This window comes from Lissotriton helveticus, chromosome 10 (assembly GCF_964261635.1).
Source record: "Lissotriton helveticus chromosome 10, aLisHel1.1, whole genome shotgun sequence".
NCBI lineage: Eukaryota > Metazoa > Chordata > Amphibia > Caudata > Salamandridae > Lissotriton > Lissotriton helveticus.
The window spans coordinates 48,833,969-48,853,215 of record NC_136071.1 but is presented as its reverse complement, the minus strand read 5'-3'; the positions used below and the strand labels follow the sequence as shown (position 1 = coordinate 48,853,215).

The window sequence follows — 19,247 nt, the reverse complement described above, 5'->3', positions numbered from 1 at the left end:
GGGGGTTGAGTAAGCGAGCTTTAATTGTGGATTCGAGTTCACCAGGTGGGATAAGGTGAAGGCTACGAGTGGATTTAGTGGGCGGAGTACTGATACGGGAGGGAGGATTAGAGGGGCATTTCAAGGTGAAAAGGATGAGGTGGTGATCAGACCAATCTACAGGAAGTATACTAGAGAGAGTGGCCAAATCTTTGTTAGTGAGGATAGCATCAAGGGTGGCGCCTTTGATATGAGTAGGGGCCAGGCAGATTTGTGTCATGTCAGTGATGTCAAGGGTTTGATTGAAAAGGGTGACAGCAGGATCGTCATTTTTGTTCCAGTGGATGTTGTAGTCACCCAGGAAGAGATTCTTGGAGTGGGAAATCGAAGCTTGAATAATAAGGTCAGTCATCTCTTCGGCGAATGGTAGGCAGTTTCCCGGGGGGGTGGTAGATCGTGTGAAGTCGAGTGGAGGGCAAGCCGGGAAAAGAGAGGTCAGCGCAAAGGTATTCAAAGGACGAAGGGTCTTGGAGCAGGACAGGTGATATGTTGAATTTGTCATTGAAGATCAGGGCAAGTCCTCCACCTAATTGTTCTTTTCTATCTTTTCTGATAATCGAGAAGCCTGGAGGGACAAGCAGGTCGAGGATAGGGGTAGAGTGGGTGGTTAGCCAGGTTTCAGTAAGGAATGCGATGTCAATATTTTCACGGAGGATGGTTTCAGCAATCTCAGTGGCGTGGCAGGAGGCAGATCTACAATTTATCAACGTGCATCGGAGGGGAGGGGAGACATGAGGTGGGGTAGTGGGACCGTGTGGGATAGGTCTAAGAATTTGGGGAGGTCTAGGAAATGCCAGATGCAGGGGGAGTCTAGTCGAGTTTAAGAGAACAGGTATTGTAGAAGGAACGGGGAACAGTGAGCGAGAAAGGAGAGGTAGGGTTAGGGGGGTATTAGAAGAGTTGGTTCCTGAGATTAAGAAGCTAGTGTCTCGGTGAGACTGAGATGATGAATTAAGGTTGCTCGTTGTGGTGCTAAGAGAGTGGTCATTAGGTTTAGCTCGTGCTGTGGGATTAAAGGGGAGGAGAGGGGTGTCGGTGGAGGAAGCTACTGTGGGAGGTCCGTTTGTGTTCGGCATGCCTTTATTATCACCTTGTGACAGTGCAGAGCAATCCGATGACGTAAAAGTGTGATCTGGATTGGACGGATGGATTTTGAGGAGGAGAGAGATATCACTTCTGAGTGAGGAGAGTTCTAATGCAAGTGATGAAAGAAGAAGTTTGACTTTACGGAGTGATTGGGAGGGAATTGAGGCGTAGAGTGTATCAGTTAAATTAAAGAGATTGGAAGAATACGGGTTATCAAGGTGGGGGATAGCATGGGGCGGAAAGGGGGGAAATCCTGGGGGAGTTAGGGGGGGAAATATAGAGATAGGTAGGGGGTATATTCAGATTAGGAGGACCGATAGAAGAGTGAGGTGGAACAGGAGGTGGAGTGGATGGGGATGTGAGGGGGATATTGGAGCGGTGGGCGAGGTAAAGGGGCTCATCAAGGGATGAGGGAGAGTGTGAGTGAGTGGTAGGTAGGAGGTTAGAGGAGGGAGAGACAAAAGCAATGGGGGATGATAAAGGGAAAGTCGGTGAGTCAGGAGGAGCAGGAGTAGTAGTTGAGGGGTTGGATGGGGATGTGGATTTGGGGGGGATTGACTAAGAGGTGATCGTCAGGCGGCTTGAGAGAGGTTAAGCGAAGGAGATTAGGCGTAAGGACGTGAGTCTCAGTAGGCGTGTGAGAATCAATGGGTGTGTGCAAGTTCAAGGAGCCAAGAGGTGTGTCGGAGGGGGGGGGGGGAAGAGGGTCGGGAGGAGAGCATTATTAGAAAAGGTAGGTGACAGGGGGTCAATATGTGCTACTGGAGGAGTGGCTGGGGAGTTGGATAGGGGAGAGGTTGCGGGTGGGGTAATTGAAGTGTGATCAACAGGAGGTGAATGATTGGTTATGGTTTGGGACTTATTGATAAGTGAGGGGGCCCGAGTATGCATGGAGGAATCTGTGGGTAAAGGCGATATTGGGGAAGCAACAAGGGAGTCGGGTCGAACAGAAGTTGAGAGGGGTGAGAGGGGGAAAAATACATTGGAGGGCTGGGAGATATTCGAAGGTTGAGCGAGAGAGGGGGACTGGGCGAGAGTTGGGGATCGAGGGACCGGGGTGTTAGAGCAGGTTTTAATGTTAAGGGAGCTACAAGGAGATTGAGGGTAATCTGCTAGCTTTGGGGATACGGAGATGGAGCAGGTGGGATGGGATAAAGGTGGAAGGAGAGTAGGGGGATCATTAAGAGAGCCATTGAGAGGGATGGGAGAAGTCATGTGTTGTTGGGAAAGGGAAAGGGCGTTGGGTGTAAGAGAGATGGAGGGCGTATCAAGGATCAGAGAAAAGGGGGTAGAAGGAGAGAAGGGAGGGGAGGGAGTTATAGGTTGAGTGGGGGTCAAGAGGGGGGTCGTGTCGGATTGAGAGAGGGATTGTGATAGAGAGCTGAAGTGGTGTTCAAAGATGAATAGGTGGTTTTCGGAAGCTTGGATAAGAATGTTACCAGATTTAAAAATGGAGATATCGACCTCTCCGGGAAAGGAAGGGGAGGGAGTAGTGGAGAGTTTTAGACCGTATGGGATATTGCGTGAATTTGTGATGGGGAGGAGGCGGAGAAAGAGGCTTTTCCATTTGGAAGTGCGTTTAGTGTAGAAGATGTAGTTGGTGATGATGGAGGCGTTACGGGTATTATGGTGGTCCTCAAATAAGGTTTCTGGGTGGAGACAGAGGAGTTTATGTTTGAGGTGTTTTTTACCGTGTTTGGATAGATGAGAGGGGTATAGGATAGACCAGGAGTTAGGGCCGGTTTTAGTAATGGGTGAGGCTGAGGTAGTATGGGGATGCGAGAGAGGAGGCATGATTAAGCGTAAGGGGAGAGGAGGTAGGCGCAAGTAAGTAAGATCAAATAAATAATAAATAGCAGCACAGGATGCTGAAGAGTATGATAAAGCTGAGCAGCATACGAAAAGTGGAGTGAGCACAGAAATTATTAACATAATCATGTAAAATAAACAACAAAATAGTTTGGCAAGAGCGGGTTGCAATGTTTGGACGTGAAGGTGAGCCAAACAGAGGAACATCAAATAGGGGGGAGCAAAATGAAACAAAATACACCATAAAGTACAGGGTACATAACGTAAAAGGAGCAAATCACGATGTGCATTAGAAGAGTTAACAACTAAAGATGAGAAGGATGTAGAACAAATTAATAATGAGAAAAGTGTGAATCAAAGTAAAAGGAGTAAACGTCGAAGCAATAAGGTGTAAGTTGTAGAGATGGTGTGAGCTGTAAAGATGGTGACCTGTAATATATAAACATAAAAGCAAACAACATAAGAAGAGAGAAGGGGGAACAAGCGACTTAGGCCGCAGAGAAAATCAAATACCAAAAATGTATATGTTCAGACAAAGTACAGCCAAAAATTAACACATCAAAAAATGGAAATTTAATAAAGTGCACAAAATCAGGTTATACAGTGTAGGTATAGGTCGAAATATCGGCCAAGATGGGGGTAGAGTTAAAAGGTAGCATAGAGTGAAGGTCAATAGTAAAGAAGCGGGTAGAGTTGAAAGGTGGCATAGAATAGAGCATCTGAGTGATGGGTAGTATGTTCAGGAAGAAGGTAGTCGTAGGATTAATGGGGTGAACATGGATGAGAGAGATGAGAAAAGAGATAGGGGAGGCAGATAGAGAGAAGAAAGTAGTTAAGTGTGCAAAGTAGGCTAGAACTCCAAAGGCAACATGTAGCTGGGGCTCCAATTCAAAGATGGCCGCCAATATTTGAGGAGGTGGAATAAGCCCTTTTCCAATGTTTAATTCTCAGCAAGGCAAGGGGGTAACAACACCAAAATAAGAAAGGAAGGCAAAATGGAGGCCAAAGAAAGAAAAATTGTTAGTGATTTAAGAGACATGCAATGGGCACCACAAGTTCAAAATCACGTGGGAAATATTCAGCGCAAGGCTGGGCGATTAACAGTCAAGTTCAGGGCAATTGGCAGGGACAAATCCAATCACCGGATCATCCGCAGGGTCCCGGTTCAAGATCCAAGAGTCGACGGGCTAAAGCAATGAGGCGGCCAAGGCAGTGGTAGGGTCCCTATGTATGTATGTATGTATACTTGTTAAGCCCAACTGCCACCCAAAGGGTATCCTGGCGCTGTGACCATAACAATCCATCAGGTGTAATACACTACATTGCTCTTGGAAAGAGGTGTATCAGAGTTCCGGAAGGACCAGGTCGGCCAGAAGGAGCCGGTCACAGGCTCAGAGAGGACCCGTGCAGCACCACACGGAGGGGAGCAGCTGGACATAGGCTTAAAAGCGAAGGGATCATCAACGAAGGTGCTGTAAAAGCAGGAGACCCAAGTAAGTCATCTGGGAAGGCACTAACCTCGACGGTCGGGGAATCAAGCCAGACGGGTCCGCCAAAGAAGAAGCACAGCCTTTCCTGGTTAGTCAGCATGAAGCCAGTGCAAACCGCCGAACACTCTGCTGGTACCCCACGCTGCAGAGGAGTCTACACTACCCTTGTTTATTGTAATGGTGCGGTCCTCTTTCTGTTGTCATTGCCAGATACAGCCTGGCTGGGGCACATCTGTGGACCCTTGTTTGTTTTTATTGTTTGGTCCTCTTTCAATAGCCATTACCAGGTGCTGCCATTTTATTGGGTAGACTGTCTGAGGCAGAGAGCTGGGCAGTTTAGTGTACAAAATGGAGGGGGTAATAAAGCCGATTTTGCCAGAGACCGGCAGCTGCAAGGTATTGCTAAAATTCCGAGACCAGACGAGGCTTAGTCTCTTGCTGTGTGCTCATTCCATACCGTGTTACAGCTCCTTGGAGTCCCTGCTGCCCCGAGCACAATCGGTATAGAAGCGCTGCATTATGGGGGGGCTGCGTGGCAGATACAATTCCCCAGTACCTTTGGTCCCTAGGGCTTCCGGTCGTGCCGTTTGCCAGTTAAGCACAGGTTTGTAGCTCTTTGGTGTCCTTGGAGCCCCCGGCACGATCGTTAAGGCAGCGCTGCATCAGGGGAGGGGGGTTACGTGGTAAAGCAGCATCCAGCCCCTTGATAACCCCCATGAGCGTTCGTTGCCAGAAAGGAGAAGTTCGCCTGGGGGGGCCAGCGTACCTGCGTCAGTTCTCGCCAAGTCCCAGGTTTAGGGGCTTAAAACGGAGAGTGGTCTGCAGCGGGGTAGAGTGGGATCGGACTCACCGAGATCTCCCGATCCTGACAGCCATCCTCAGCCTTCAGTCTCTGCCCGAAGGATTCACGGAGCAGAACTCGGTATTGGGCTCCTTTCGTCAGCAGCAGCGACTCAGCGAGGTATCCGACGGACTCTATCTGCAATCAGTTCTCCTGGATACTGACCGATGACCTAGACGAGATAAAAGGGGTCTATTGGGCTGGTTAGTGCGGTGCTGCGGGGCCAGATTTGCACAGTGTTGCTGTAAGGTGGCGTAGGAGGGCAGTAGGTCGAAGGAGAGCTGTGGATGTCCGGGTTGAACAGGGATATTTACCGAAAGGTGATCCCTAACCCAAGGAGCTCAGTGGATGAGCTCCCTTCCTTGGACTGGCCTGCCTGCTGGCCCCCGACCCACAGCGGTGGGACCCATGTCCCCGGCTGCGCAGAGGCTGGACACCTTGCGCAGGCCTGCGGCTCTGGGCGGAACATGGTGGGGCACCAGTTCCACAGCCACATAAGAGGCGAAAAGCAGACTGCGTTGGGCAGGAGGTGGAAGTGAGGTTTATGGATCTGCCCGTAGCCCTAGAATCCTTAAAGCGCTCAAGCACGTTGGCTGCCTTGTCGCCAAATAGGCAATGGCCATCAAAGGGAAAGTCCAAAAGTGTTGCTTGGACATTAACAGAAAAACCAGACGACCTCAACCAAGCGTCTCAGTGCTACTGACAGGGAAATTGTCCTACCTAGTGAGTCGACGGTGTCCAGCCCACACCGGATGGTGAACTTCACTGCGTCTCTCTCTTTGGCAACAGCACGGGAGAGCATAGCCCACGCCTCCTCCGGACACTGTGGCAGCACCTGCACAACCGTGTCCCACTCCGAGTGGGAGTAATGGCACAAGAGACCTGCAGTGTTCACCGACCGCAGTCCTAAGCTGGAGTAAGAAAACATCTTCTTCCCAAGGTAGCCCAGCTTCTTGGATTCCCTATTAGGTGATGCATTAGGGAATGAGCCCTTTGAAGTCGAGGCTTGGACCACCAAGATCTCAGGGATGGGGTGTTGGGAAAGGATGACTACCTTCCGCTTCCTGCATCGACCTTTGGACCATCAAAGGGCATATCGATCAAGGCAGCCTGGAAAGCTTCGGAAAAACCTCATGTTCGTAACCAGGCACAACGTTGTAGTGCCACAGAGGATGCCATGGCCCGACCTACTGAATCAGTAGTATACATGCCACATCAAATAATCAGCTTAGCTGCCTGCTGTCCATCCCTAATCAGCTGTTCAAGATTAGGTCGGAGGACAAGTGGAAGTGTTGGTAACATAGTCTGCAAAGAATGCCACAAAGTGCAAGAAAAACTCCCAAGAACAAAAGACGTGCTAGTAGACCTTAAGGCAGATCTAGTTGAGGGAGAAATATGTCTGGCACAGGTATCTTGCCTCCTAGATTTCATTACAAGACCGCAGGCTACCATTATGCAATAATCCTTTTATTGCTGCCCTTTAAAGAACATGTTACATGACGCAGCATGTACCACCAGACTACAAGAGGTAGGATGTCTGAGGAGATGAGCTGGATCTCCAGGCAGGTGCCTGCGAGATATAGCATGATCCACATGCGACCCCCGTATCAGACTTAGCCCAATTATCCAACAAGATGTCATACAGAGACTCACTATATGGGAGAACAGGCTCCACCCCTGTCTGAACCTGATAACGCATATCAATCAGAGGATCAGTAGATTTCTTCACTGTAGGGACAGACAACTCCAAAACTACAGCCTCCCTCCTAAGCATATCTGCAAAGGAGGAACTCGCCTCAGTAGCAAGCATAAGAGGTGAGAGAAGTCCCGAAACCAGAGACAACTCCAGTCCACTAGTCACCCCAAGTGCAGACAACCAACTCTTTTCCAAAAGAGGTGGAATGGCCACAGACATAGGCTATAAAAGCCTCAATTCCTCTGTGTCACCACGAGAAGTAAGCGGGAAGACAATATTCCCCCTAGATGACTCCATCAAATCTGCAATCTGACTCTCATTCCCGGAGTTGGCAGATCAAGGACAGATGCCGAAGGTTGAGACTCCGAAGGGCTGTGCACCAGTGTCGAAGTGGAGCCAGTCTACGGCATCCGGCACCGACCCAACGACTCCTCAGGCCCAACTGTTAGAGGGCAAACCCACTGCCACGGCTCCACTCACCTCTATGGAGCCGGCAGCGCAACACAGGAAGGTGGGAGCTTAAAGATGTGAGTTATAGTACCCTCTCATTTGGGCCATCAAAGCCCTGGCTCGCGGAAAGACAGGGAGGCTCGGTGGAGTCATGTACAGCCTCCTCAACCCGCAAGCGGGAGGAGACATGGGAGATGGAGTCTCCACACGGATAAGTCGGGGGGAGGAGGCAACTACTAGCGCCTGTGTTTACCTTGGAACGTTGAAGGAGAATGGCATCGTGGTGATCGGCTCCAGCAGCTTGAACGGCCCCGGGAACAGGCTTCTGAATGAAAGGAAGACGACCGAGGCTGTGAAGTCTCCGAGGACTGCAACAGATGTGCTACCAGGAGTTTCAGATGTAGTTCCTTGAGCGCCTTCGGCTTCAGGAGTTGCGGTGTTCTCCCACACACCACATGCAAATAGAATGCAGGTCTGTAGCCTACATCTGTCGCGCACAAGTCCCAAACTTAAAGCCTGACAACATGGGAAAAAGCCAAACAGTTGAAGGAGGCCAGAAAAAACAGACTCCCGCGTACCGGAGTGGACTTATATGACTCGAATAACATCACAACCAGAGTCTACGTCAGCACATAGTCGTACGATGACATCCCCCAGCACACAGAGGTACTGCTGAAAAAATTTCAGAACCAGACAGATGACTGAGGATATTTACATGATGTGCACTACAATTGATATAACATATGAAGCACCCACACAGTAAGTGGCTATCCCTAAAGTCTGGCACAGTTAGGGCTTTGCAAACCCAAGCCGGACACCCCTGGGTCATTGAAATTACAAAGATGGAAGCTTACAGTAAATGGACAAGTGCTGCCATTCCTGAATCCAAACTGTACCTACTTTATCACAGATGTGCAGCTCTAAAGGTTATTATAGATCCTCACAAACATTTCAGCAACTAAAAGGTGCCATATCCCGATTTTCATGTTTCAGAGCATAATTCACAGCGGTTTCATGACTTTTCATTGGGACTGGCCTGGACATTAATTGTACCTGCCAAACCTGAACAAATTGTGCAGATTTCCAAAAGACTGTTAATGGTCTTTAGTCTTTTTTCTAAATGTGTATTCAACCACTAGCCAGAAAGATAATGGCCTTTGGTCATCGATACTTTGTTTCTGGTTCTGGCAAATTAATTTTATTTAAGGTAGTTAAGGTAGTGATGCCACTAGACCATAGAATAAGATCTGCCTGCAACAATAAAGGATTGCAGCCAATTTACAACTGTTTAACACAGGAAAGAAGATAATTTTAGTTTATAGTAATGGAACCAATCTTTTGGTCCTTTAACATCAAGCACAATTGAATAGGCACCGGTCCAGTGGCAGTTTCAACAGTTCAAATATCCGTCTTCGTACTTATAAATACTCAATAGGAGTCTTCCCCTAACAAAATTGTGGTAATTTCCGCACCACTAGGTAAAGGGAAATCTTTACACCTTGGTATGAGTGCCTGCAATGGATAAGAATGCAGTAGCGAAACCAGTAGAAACAACAAAGGATTTTCAAGCCTACCCAGAGGCAGCTTCACTGGTTGAGCCGATGCAGTTGTAGGTGCTACAAATTATGTTTAGATCCTCTTCACAGTTTTTTTTTACCATTCAAGGTAAGTTCACTTTAAACGATCCTTTTTGATGCCTTAGGTCTGCCAGAAACAGACCGATTTCATTCTATCTGTCAGGGAGGTTTCCTCTGGGGTCTAGTTTATTAGTATTAATAATATCAAGGTGTGCCACACCTATCAATCGAAAATCATTAAAAGAGTCCATTAGCCAAGGAAAAATTCTCCAATTTATGAAACACTAAAGAAAAACATTCAAATAATAAATACATACCTGGCCACAGTCAATGATGCAGACTAACAGTGTCTCTGTAGTTAAATTTCCCAAGTGGGGAAAAATGCTATAAAGAATAGATGATTACTAGGCAAAGCTTAAAATATATCCGCAGGGGAAACAAATTATGGATGTTGTAGTTACTTTCAATGTCACAAAGGGGTTTCAGTAACAGATATTTTACTCTGTCCATGTATAGAAATGTAATACCCAAAAACTACACTGGAAAGCGTGTGCCAAACTACATGATTGTATAATTGGAAGATGGTGAAAATTTACTGTTGAAGCACCATAGAGATATGCCTTTAAAGTGAACAACAACGATGTGCAATAGATCATAAAGACAGCAACCTATGAGGCTTAAATCATGCTTACAATATAACTTGTGACAGATTAAGAAGAGCTCAATTTAGATTATTGAGGGATAAAGGTGCAAGCACAGCTCTATTCGGATTGAGTAGCAATAAAGCAGCAACTATATAGAAGGAAATCTACAAAAATGTAGCACAACAGCAGCGTTGAGAGCAGTGTGAGCAGAATGTGTATTTACATAATTTCAAAGCTCATCATTCTCAGCCCAGCAGAACTCTGAATGTGCAGGGATGGTATGGGGGTGTCATATCCCCCTAAGCATGAGATGCCAGCCAAGAGGTTTGCAGAGAGAGGGGGGGGTTGGAACATGTCAAGATATAAATCCCACTCACCTCAGACATTGTGTTCATTCTCTTCGAGCTCATCCCTTCCCCCCTCTCCTGCTTGATATCTTTCAGTACTGCTGGAATGTTCTTCTCCTGCAAAGAAGTCATGCAGGAGTTTATTCACTCCTATTAATACATCACTAACAAAAAAATAAATCAGGGAAGCATGAACTCTGAAAATAAGAACTTCTGCACTTATATGCTGTACTGGTTGCTCCACATTCCAACAACCGAAGTAGAGATGCTTCACAGAAACCTTGATAGATAGAAGCATCTGTGGCTCTGGAACTGTCAAATAGGCTGTGTAAACATACTTCTTTTTCCGAAACTTTCAGCTGCTATTTTAGACTTCTGTGGCCAAGATAAAGTTTAGAACACACAATTAGATCTAATTGGTGAGGAAATTAGTTGTGAAACTGGGAACTGTAACCCTTTTTACAGTCTACATATCAGTGTCATGATTCAGTTTTAAGGAACACAAAGCAACGTATTACCCACTTTATTTTGGGGAAACAATCAAAGGATTCAGCACCCTAGTGTCCCTCTGAAGCCAATTAATTCCTCTGCATAAAAAATTACTTTGGTACAAGAACGTGATTTTAAGTAGCTCAATGATGCCTTTTAGGATGTAGAAATTGTTTATGTTCTGGAGGGCATAAGGGCACTTCATTAAAGAAGCGGTGCCTTAAAACAACACATTTAGAGATAGATATCTTGTTGTTTATTAGTTACTTGGTGCTGCTACCTCTTTAAGTGCGGAAGGACTTTACTTAGTCCAAGTAAGATAAGCTAGGATACAAAACACTAACAAATAACATGTTGTACTGCTAGGCATGAAGCAGGGGCCAGAGGTTACAAGGGATGGAGTGATGAGGGGTAGAATAAGTGTATAGCAGAAAAGGTGAGAAGTAGGAACCAGGTGAGTAGTTTAGGATCGAGATGGGAGCACAAGCATCTGAACACAGAGACATAAAAACCCATCTAAGAGTTTGTTGGCAGAGAATGATCTCATTAAGTCTCCCAGAAAGCTGCTGAAAAGAATGCTTTTCAAGCTACTAGTGAAGGACAGCAAAGTCAGCTTGGTGGGCCGAGAATTCTAGATGGGAGCTGGTGCACCGATGAAGGACCACCTCAGATCCAATCAGCTTTTATAAACATTAGCCTGTCAAATAGAACAGAGCTAGTACAGGGGGAAATGGAAAAAATGTGGAAGCCAATGGGCACAGCCCTGCAGGAATTGATACAAGAGATGAAGATGTTAATGTGGAGCTTAGCCAATTTGACTGAATGACAGCCAGTATGGTCCACGATTACAGAATGGTCCTGGACGAACTAAATCATTTTGTATGTGGAGACAGACACGGTCAAAGCCTGTTAACAGGATTTCATTCAGCAAAGGTAAAGTCACACAATTTGGCATAAGTAGTGGAAATTCGGCTTTTGTGGTCGAGTTTGAGGAAGTTGCTGTTTTTTAGGACAGCAAAATCTTACAGGTGAATATTCTTAACAAGGTTGCACGTTATAAACATTGTTGTTAATGAGGATATCCGACTTCTCCATCATGATTTTCTTCGGGTCCAAATGTAGGTTGAATAACATGGGATCTAATATGTAGAACTAGGTAAAATGCAGATCATTATGGCAGGCCCAATTTAAGTTTCTAGTCTTTACCAATTTTGTCAAGAAATTCAAGGTTTTTGACTACAAAATCCCAACAGGACTGCAGGTTCAGCATCAGGTCCACATAATCAATGTTGTAGAAAAGTTCCAAAAGGTCCCGAAGTACGAGAAAGCATGAAACACCACTGTTTAAAAAACAGTAAGAGTCACCCAGTATTTCCAGTGTAGAAGTGTAAATGCTACAAGACGGGAGAATGTCCAAATTATAATTGACAAAGAAATTTTGTATCTTTTATGTACGTTATCATTTTGGGGGTTATCAACATCCGAATGTGTGTCAAGAGTTGTATTCATCACTAATGACTTTAAGAAGTAATTTAAAAGCTCAGTATGCCCTTCATTGCGAGTTGTTGATTGTCTTAAGGTTTAGCATTTTCACAACTAATCTAAAAGTGTTTTAGGGAAGTTTAATGCATTCGGAAATGTAGTCTGTGAAGGAGGATTATCATTTCTATACGAGGCATTCATTTTAAGATGAATCCATTAACAAAAAGTGTCCAGGGTGTCCCAGATTGGGTTTTACCGTGAATAGGGCCACTGTACAGACTACTCGATTTGTTTTGTTGTGTTTATTGATTGATAAGCTGCCTTAGTTGGAACCCAACTTGCTGAGGGACATGGAGTTATTCACTACCAGTGTCTCTCAGGTGAGATTCTTGGACAGCTTTGGGTAGTGCAAAAGTTGGTGTGACATTCTGCTTCAAATGTTTTTTTCACTGACTGTTTTGCTGAACTTATGATGACAAGATTTACTGTTCTTATCTTCAGATGTGCTGTAAGGAATGACTGAGAACGCTTGATCGGTTGTAGCAGATCTTCAAGATTGTGGCCTACATTGTGATTGATGTTTCCTCAATGTTAAATTCTCCTTTGAACATTTTTTAGCAGGACAGCATTCACTTTACTGAATTTTGTTAATTGTGCATAGTTTTGCGTGAAAAGACTGCAGCCGCAAGATTGACAGAATTGGAAAGGTGTTCATTTATTACAGTTAAGCTTTCTTTCATTAAAAATGTGAGGCTCTATCCAGTTTCAATTTACTAGAGTCTGAGATTAATAAACGTTTAAGGGACCAGAATGTACATGAATGCAATGAGTTATAATTTATCCAGGAACAGGAAACTATTAAGTAGAGTAGGCTTTATTGGGGCAGGGTACAGAGAGGAGATGTCAAGTCATTAATTTGCATTAAAGTTTGTTTTTCAAAGTAATGCATTTGGGAAACCTTCTACAAATATACTGCTGCTGACCTTTACAACTTCACAATTAAGTCCAGTACTAAATGTGTTTATTCATCACGCAAAGCCACAGGGAAGGTTATGTTATTTTCAGTGCATCAGAGTCGACTGCTATTACGGCCATACAGGTAATTGAATATAAAATGATTTTTTGAGCATTCCTGAAGCCAGAGAAGGTTTGCACCACTTTGTTAAGAAAGTAACTTGTAGTTAGGTCCTGGTTTTGCAGTCACTGTGGCCCAGCATGGAAGCACGAATTGAAGGGGGATTTTTCTTTAGCTCAAGACTAAAAGTTAGCTTAGGGTCTTTCAAAGTCCACTGTAGTATAAAATGGCAACTGTTTCTTTGGTTGGAAAAAGCAAACTCACTATGTAAATAGGTGCAGGCATTTGGAAGAAACCAAAATAGTGAATTTACAGGTCTGCTCTCTGTGCAAGTGTGAAATGTCTGCTGCAGGTGCTCATCCAACCTGATATCAGTAAGCAAGGAAAAAAGTTATAAAAGGAAACTGCTGAAAATTGGATTTATTGTGTATATGTAGTTGTGATGTTTGCAGCAATACTACACAGCAGATTTTTCCATACCTGCTCTCAGTCTAGGATTTTACATGCCTTGTTTTTAACTGTGAGGGAACACAACATAGACCAACAGCACAAGAAGTGACACTGTCAACATCTGTTTTGGGCAGTTCTGTTCCAATTTGGATTTTAAAAGATGTGAATTTAAGTTTACAGGAGTCATGTATTTTTTTTCAATTTAGTTTTATTCATCAAGTAGTTTATTCCAAAGAGTACATTTCAATGTAATGTTCACATTAGATGTGAGCCCTTATGTGAAAGGGTTCCCTCTCATTCATCCAAATTGATGGTAGAGGGCTCAGCTTTCTGTGTCTGGTTTTCCTTTCCATCGGCATGGACAAGTGTGTTACAGGACCAGAAAATAGTTCATAAGGCTTCAATAAAGTAGTAATATGCTTTATTTGGTATCTCTAGTTCATTGACTGCGATATCTGCTCTTGTTATCTACAACCTTGCTCTTGCAGCAAAGCCTGAGTAGTGTCCCTGAAAAATTTAAGTGAGTAGCCGATCTTCATCAGACATTGCCAAGAAAGATACAGGACTTGTACTAACTAGGTGCAATTCAAATGATAGTGTTAAAGCTGCAAAACATGCACTATCATCTATCGTTTATAGAACACAAAATATACTTGTTTTTAAGACCTTTTCAAAATGTTACTTGTGGACACTGTATAACCTACTTCACGGATCATACCTTGTACAGGACAAAATGCACATCTGCATACCTATGGCAGAAGGTATAAGAGACACTTCTGAGGAATTTCAACCTGTGAGCATAAAGATTCACATAGCTTACAGCCATACTTCTCTATGTACTCCATGTGTGCCCAATGCTTCATGAAGATCTGTTTCATGAAAGTATCTCATTCACCAGAGTGTACAGTGCAGGTACTTTAAAGGTCAATAGGAGTGAAATAATCATTGGCAGATTAGACCGCACAACTCTATGAAATCTGTTGGTTTTATCTCCATGAAGAAAACGAGGCATACCGGTCATACAACTACAATGTAGAATCCAGGACACAGGCAAACACATTCACCAAGTAATCAGTAGTGGTCTATAGGTTATTAAAAATTTCAGACTATCGAAATCCTTGAGCTACTGCAAGGGGAAGGAAAAGTTATCTATAATCTTCAATCGCTATCATGAGCAAGGACATCACATTAACCCCATGGATGCTCAGCATATTCCCCTGCTGTGCTGAGAAATCGGAAATCCCACACAACATGACGAGCTGGGCTCGTCATGAGCGTGCGAGGAGGCTACTTCATGACGAGCCCAGCTCGTCATGAGCGTGGAAGGGGTTAATAAACAAAATATCTTTGCCTCCATGAGTAATTACAAAACTCTTCTCAATGAGTAACTTCTCTTCCAAAATATTTTTTATACAACTGTGTCTAAAATCCACCACACTTTTTATAAACTCAAATTAGAATTGTAAGCCCAGCAGAAACATCTCTATTCGAAAAGGAAACACAAAGGAAATGGAATTAGAGTGCAAATAGCCTCTTCAGTATGGAGTCACAGGCTGTGCGTGTTTCCTGGATGAAATACAATACCATAAAAACTCAGGTGAATTTGACAGGTACGTTAGAAGAAGGGTGTTACTCCCTAGCACCTATTCACCTGCTTTTAACAGGAAAGTAAGGTAAGGTAAGGTTTATTGTACAGTTAATAAAAACTCACAATATAAAACATACAAATGTATAAAAAAGCAATGATGGTTACAGTTCAGATATACAAAGAGAAAATGGGCTTGCTTATTAAGATCATAAAAGTCACAATATGTTTTGTTAGAACCAATAGGGATTAAGGGAAAAAGGTACTCCAAGGGGCTTAGCACAGCATTGAGTTGGCTAGTGCTTTATGTGAGTCAGGTGTCTGGTTCGTGAGCCTTCTGGCCACTATATCAAAGAATTTAGTTAATCTACAGTTTAACTGAGTCTCCTCGGGGTTAAAACACAGCATCACAGCCTGCCTGCAACTTGTTATGCCCTTCTGGTTGCATAGGGCCCGGAGTAGGGAACATCTTATATCCATGAGGTTTGAGCAAATGCAGATTATATGGATGAGATCCTCTTTTCCTGATGGGCAGAGTCGGCAGCCGTTTAGTGAGCTTCCCCTTTTCCAAGGTGCCAGGAGCAGTAGTATGGGTATGATGCCAAGGTGCATATTTAAAAACGTATTTTTAGTTGACTGCGTGAGACCCGTTTTTAGATATTCTTGTAGTTTCATGGCGCTATAGACTTTCAACACGGCCCATCCATGGGCCCTCTTAGTCAGGGTGGCTTTATCCACTATGGATGAGATCAACTTGGTTACTTTCGTTACCACTTTTTTAAAGGTTTTAAGATCTGTTGGTGACTCCCAGAGGTTTGTTAGATCCAAGATCTCCAATGAATCGTGTAGATATTTCCTTGCGGGTGAGTTGCCTCTAGTGGATAATTCAATCCAGAGATGGGCGTTCAAGGATCTGTGGTCGGCGTCTCTGATTTTCCGCCACATTTTAGTATATGCCCCCCCTTCTCTCCACCGTTGGTTTCTGAAGCTCGAATTCAAGACGAATTTGAGCGGGCGATGTGTAGGTGGGTAGATGGAATATTGCCCTATATGCGTGACTGATGGTGTTGTCTAATATTGTGGCGTCTTTTCCTTGCAAGGATTCGCTGCCATACGTAAGCATGTGTTGCAGTCGTGCTCTTATCACCTGCAAGAGGGGGTCGAATGACCGGTCTGGGAGAACTTTCTTCAGGGGTTTAATTGACAAGTAGAAAGTCGTGCCCTTCCGGCAAATGGCCTCTAGTTGGTGCCTGAATGAGCCTCAACTGTCTATAAGAACGCCTAGGTATTTATAGGTTGCTACCTGTTCTAGCCTCTGTCCATCCAGAAACCAAGCAAGTTTCCTTTTTTTATTGTAATTCATTGTCATAACTTTTGTTTTGTTTAAGTTGATGTTTAGTGAGTTATTTATGGAAAATGTGCTGGTTGTATCCAAAAGATTTTGGAGACCAATAGGGGACCGGCTGATAAGGACCAAATCGTCGGCGTATAGGAGGTTTGAGAGTGTAATACCGCCTAGTCGCGGGGCATATGATTTGGTTTTCTCTAGTTCCCCAGGGAGGTCTGCGAGAAAAAGGTTGAACAGAATAGGGGCTAGGACACAGTCTTGTTTCAAGCCTTTGGTGGTGCTGATTTGCCTTGAAATGTGTGTGCCGGAACCCAATTGGATCCTAACCCAGGTGTTGGTATGTAGCATGATCAACTGCTGTAGGATTGGGCCTGGTATCCCCAATTTTTCCAGCTTCTGCCAGAGTTTGCTACGGTCTACATGGTCAAATGCGGCGCTGTAGTTAATAAAACATAGGAATAGTGAGCTCTTGATAGATTTTACTGCATCTGTCAAAAGAGTTAGCGCCATGATGTTGGTCGCTGTATCCTGACCTCTGCAGAATACGGTTTGGGTAGCTGGGATGATATGGTTTTTGTTTGCCCAAGATGTTAAATCCTCCAGAACGAGGGCCGCATAATACTTTGCCTCTATATCGACTAGCGCTATTAGTCGATAGCTGCTTGGGTTGTTCCTTTCACCCTTTTTGTAAATCGGTCTTATTATGGAGCCTCTCCAGGTTATTGGACATGTTACTGTTTCCCTAATTTCCTGGAAGACTGGTGCCATGATGTTGCTCCATAAGTCAGCGTCTTGTTTATATATTATTGGCGCGATCCCGTTAGGGCCCGGGGCACCCTCGAGTTTGCCCTTTATAATTTGTGTTCTGATCCTAGCCGGTATGTCCGAGTATGTGTTTTCCTCTCTGTTTATGATTGGTGGGAGTCTTGTTGTTGCTTCCTCTTCCCGGTGTTCCAATGTAGAGTGGGGGTGATTTCCTTATGTGGACGTTGATCAGTTCATTGTTATTTATGCCGGATTTGTCGGGGGGTCTGATCCAGACCAGATTTCTGAGCTTTACCTCTGGGCGAGCGCCCCGCTAGGTTTTCGGTGTTGAAATGAGCTGATAAGTAGTTTGCCCAGACTAATTCGGAGATGATGGAGTTGATTCCTTTTTGACCTGGGCGTTGGAGGGAGTGAAGAATCTAGAGCTGTTCTCCTCTTTTGAGTTGCGTAAGATTTTTACCCAGAGGTTGCCGTTCAGCTGCCTTTTCCTTTCCCAGGGCTTTTAGGGTGCGCAGCACCTTTTGCGGACCTTCGTTGTTTGGATCTTTACTGAGCAGTCTTAGGGTCTGGTTTATTCCACGTTTTAAGGTTTTTATCTCTGGTGTTATTACTTTTCCGACTATGTTCCGTGGTGTATTCCCTTTGTCGGTTTTTAGCTCTTTGGCTTGTTTTGCCCCGTGTTCCGTTGTGAATTCACCCCAGGCATCTGGTGAGCTTTTGTCTGAGCTAGATATCTGGTGCATGATTGTTTTTGCACTGTTTGATAGTCCCTCAGCATCGTCTATCTTACACCTTATTCGCCTGTAATTTGAGGTGTACTCTGTGCAGATGTTTATTCTTTCCGCCACCTGGTTCCTGCAGGACATGCCCAGTTTCACTTCTAGCGGCAGATGGTCACTTTGGCCACTGTCTCCTACCTTGAATGAGCTGATTTTTTCAAACAATGGAAGGGTCGCGAGAATGTAGTCGAGGTGAGAGGAAGTGCTTGAAGACTGATATGTTGGAGCTGGTGGTGTGTCCTCTTCAAATCGACCATTAAGAACTCTCAAGTTTAACTGCTCGAGATCGATCAGTAGCTGGTTTGAGCTTTTTGTGTATTTGTTTGGTAAGGGAGTGGATTGGTTTGGGATCCCATGCGAGATCCATTATCTTTGTCATTTCGTCGACTGGTTTCTTTCCAAAAAGATGGAGGTTAAAGTCGCCAGCTACGAGTGTGTTGTCCATTTCCCTTTCCACCGTAAGTCTTGCCAATTCGCTGACAAGTTCCCTTGCCCCCAGTTGCCTGTGCTTTGGGTGTATGTATGTGTTTATGAGAAATAATAGTTGAGTAGTCTGATTGTTTATGGTTGTTATGGCTAGTGCCTGAACCGCACTGGGGGGAGTGATTTTTATCGCAATTTCTTCCATTGCTCCAATGGTTGATATTGAGGAGAATGACGCTAGGCCACCTGAACAGTGGCCATAATTGGAGCCTTTAATTGCCGGATGGATTAAGGTTGTGTAATTTTGTAGTGAAATTTCCTGTTCTTCCCAGGTTTCCTGAAGTAAGATCAAATCAAAAGATTTTAAATAGGTTAATATTTCAGGGTCCTCTAGTTAACAAGAAAGTAGGCAACTTGTCTTTGAATTTAATGAGCAGACTCATTATGGAGAGCTTGGGATGTACATATAAGTATCTTTTTCTTTTCAGTCATGGGATTGTTGATAACATTATAAATCTAGAACAGAATACAAAGCTCATACCCAGATTCGATGTTGGGAAAAGACAGATTAGAAAAAGCGGTATAAAAAAAAAGAATCAAAAAGAACCCCTAAAGAGGATCTGTCGATAAGTGTCATCAGTCTGTATATATGCCCTAGATTCAGAATCAAGGTAGCAGTGCCTGGCAAAAGTATAAATAGATCATCAAATGTCTGATTTGCAAATTTGCAAATCTCAACTAAAGCAGCGTTTGTTACAAGCATAGCAGTATGAAATCCCGGCCTAGTACAAGGGTATATGGTCCTTCTGAAAGCATGCTGTAATACACAATGCTCTGAACTGGGTTATAGACTGCTTTTATGCAGCCAATAA

The 19,247-nt window shown here is 44.4% G+C and overlaps 1 protein-coding gene across 13 annotated transcripts in view; it reads right to left on the bottom strand.

Moving 5' to 3' along the window:
- Nucleotides 1–19,247, bottom strand: part of MBD1 (methyl-CpG binding domain protein 1) — a 1,384,891-nt gene that overhangs the window by 561,594 nt on the left and 804,050 nt on the right. For 11 of the 13 annotated variants that reach the window (XM_078664741.1, XM_078664738.1, XM_078664739.1 and 8 more), the window contains one exon: nucleotides 10,010–10,096. The exons of the other annotated variants lie outside the window; for them this stretch is intronic. In XM_078664741.1, the coding sequence (XP_078520867.1) occupies nucleotides 10,010–10,096 (87 nt within the window). The remainder of the gene's footprint in view (nucleotides 1–10,009; nucleotides 10,097–19,247) is intronic. 13 annotated transcript variants of the gene reach the window in all.